Below are 2,344 nucleotides of genomic sequence, written 5' to 3'. Positions count from 1 at the left end.
CCAAAATCGTGTATATGAGGAACCGGGTAGCGATCGGGAGTTGTTACACCATTTAATCGCCTGTAGTCGCCACAAGGCCACCATTCTCCGTTCGACTTTTGGACTAAATGTAAAGGGCTTGCCCATGGACTTTTGGATGGTCGGCAAATTCCTTGTTTGAGCATCAAATCAAATTCACGTTTCACGATATTTAGTTTTTCCGGTGAGAGCCTTCTCGCCTTTGAATGTAGAGGAGGTCCCGTGGTCTCAATGTGGTGTTTGACAGAGTGCTTGATACTAGAAATTTTTCCATCATTTTGCGTAAGATTGGGAAATTGTTGCAGTAGAGTGTAAAATTTAGAACTTTCCGAAATAGATTTTACAGAGTGGAATTCCCCATAATATGAAGTGCCTTTACTTCCAGATTTTGTGGAACAGTCAATAAGACAATTATTTTTTACGTCGACTAGTAATCCATAATTACTTAAAAAATCTGCACCAATTATGGGTCTGTTGACATCGGCCAGGATAAAAGTCCAGGAAAAGTTTCTTTTTAATCCCAAATTTAAGGATAATTGTACTGTGCCATAGGTCTTAATAGCAGATTGATTAGCAGCAAACAACTCAAGCGCTGATGCATTAAGTTGTTTTTCCGCCGAACTTGCGGGGAATACCGAGACGTCTGCGCCAGTATCGATGAGAAACTCATAATCGAGCTTATTATCACGTATAAATAGGCGACCAATTTCTCGGCTAACCCCGTCCGTCACCATAAACGGGGTGCCTTCTAGTTTTCCGATGAAAGATTTGTCGGAAATGAACACGGCTTAACACATTTCCTTGCTTGTTCTCGGAACTTATAGTGGAACCAACACAACGGCTTACCTTTAGAATTGTTGCTTGACCGACTTCTCGATTTAGAACGGCTTCTAGAACCCGTGGTCATAGCTTCGATTTTCTTAGTCAATTCATCGATTTTCATTTCCAAATTTCGAATTTTGGATGATGAAGAACCTTCCGATGAGCTTGATGCAATAGCGTTGATGTCCCATGGCTCGGCTGTATCCGCAATTTTATCCGCCATTTGTGCCAATTTATTCAAAGATTCACTACTTACGGATAATATAACTTGGGTTTGTTTAGGTAAACGTTGCATCCATAGAGATTTGAGTACTTCTTCAGAAACTTTATTTGCAGCTAAAGATGACATTTCACGAAGTAAAGTTGATGGTTTCTTGTCGCCTATTTCAATTTCTCGGATCAACCTTTTTAATCGCTTTTCCTCCGAATCCATAAATCGTTCTTGTATGCTCCTCTTCAAAGTTTCATACATATTGGATTCTGGGGGATTTATTATTATGTCACTTATTTCTGACAGAATGCTAGCATCTATTGATCCAACGACGGTGTGAAACTTAGTGGGGTCTGCTACTTTACCGGATGTGATAAACTGGCTTTCGACCTGCTTAAACCAAAGAGCAGGATTGCTACGCCAAAATGGAGGAATCTTGACTGACACTCTTGCAATTTCTTGGTGTCCAGCGTTCAAGGGATCATCGATAGGGTTTATGGACCTATTACCTTGTTCTGGAGATGGAGGATTCACTCCCGGTATAAGGACGTCTTGATGTGTTTCTCGGTTACCTTGATTTGGCATGGTAATGGAAGTTCTTTGTGGGCTATGGAACATAATCTTTTCGTCCTTTAGCAATGGATGAGCGTTCTCGGGCTTGTCGGGGTCACCAATTGAAGTATGTTTTGTTGTGAGAGAAATAAAACACAGGAATAAAAAAAAGGAAATTATTTAATATTTTATTTTACAACCGTTTCTTCAAATAAAATTTTTCGAATGCTCATTAACATTTTTTTATTTTCTATATCTCAGAATAAAAAGTCAATGGTAACTCAATTTGAAAAAATTATTTTTTAACAAGTAAAATTATTTTTAAGCAAAGTGAAAAAAAATCTGAGGTAACTTGATTTTAAAATTTAATTTTTTTTTAACAAACAAAGTTAATTTTAATCGAAGTGAAAATGTTAGAGTGGGGTTGCTCCTACAACCACCACATATGTATCGCCCGATTTCGACAAATGGGGTCACGTTGCGCGTTTTTTCCAACGGATCGTCACCAAATTTGGCGAAAGGTAATCTTTTCCATCGCCCTTCAAGTCTGCAAAATTTCATCCATATCGGTTCAGATTTAGATATAGCTCTCATATATATGTATCGCCCGATTTTCCCAAATTTGACCACAAAACCTTTATTTATCAACCGATCTTACTCAAAGTTGGCTAAATATAATCTTCTATAGCACTAACTATATGTGCGAAAAATCATCGAAATCGGTTCAGATTTAGCTATAGA

General features: G+C 38.1%; 1 protein-coding gene across 1 annotated transcript; it reads right to left on the bottom strand.

The window, feature by feature from the left end:
* Positions 1–766: 766 nt before the first annotated feature.
* On the bottom strand, positions 767–1,636 carry LOC142224480 (uncharacterized). Its single transcript, XM_075294254.1, has one exon. It carries the CDS (start codon positions 1,634–1,636, stop codon positions 767–769), a length of 870 nt encoding a protein of 289 aa, XP_075150369.1.
* Positions 1,637–2,344: the final 708 nt, after the last annotated feature.

This window comes from Haematobia irritans, chromosome 2 (genome assembly GCF_050003625.1).
Source record: "Haematobia irritans isolate KBUSLIRL chromosome 2, ASM5000362v1, whole genome shotgun sequence".
In the NCBI taxonomy this organism is placed as follows: Eukaryota; Metazoa; Arthropoda; class Insecta; order Diptera; family Muscidae; genus Haematobia; species Haematobia irritans.
Note: the sequence above shows the minus strand (reverse complement) of the source record. Positions and strands in the feature narration are given on the sequence as shown.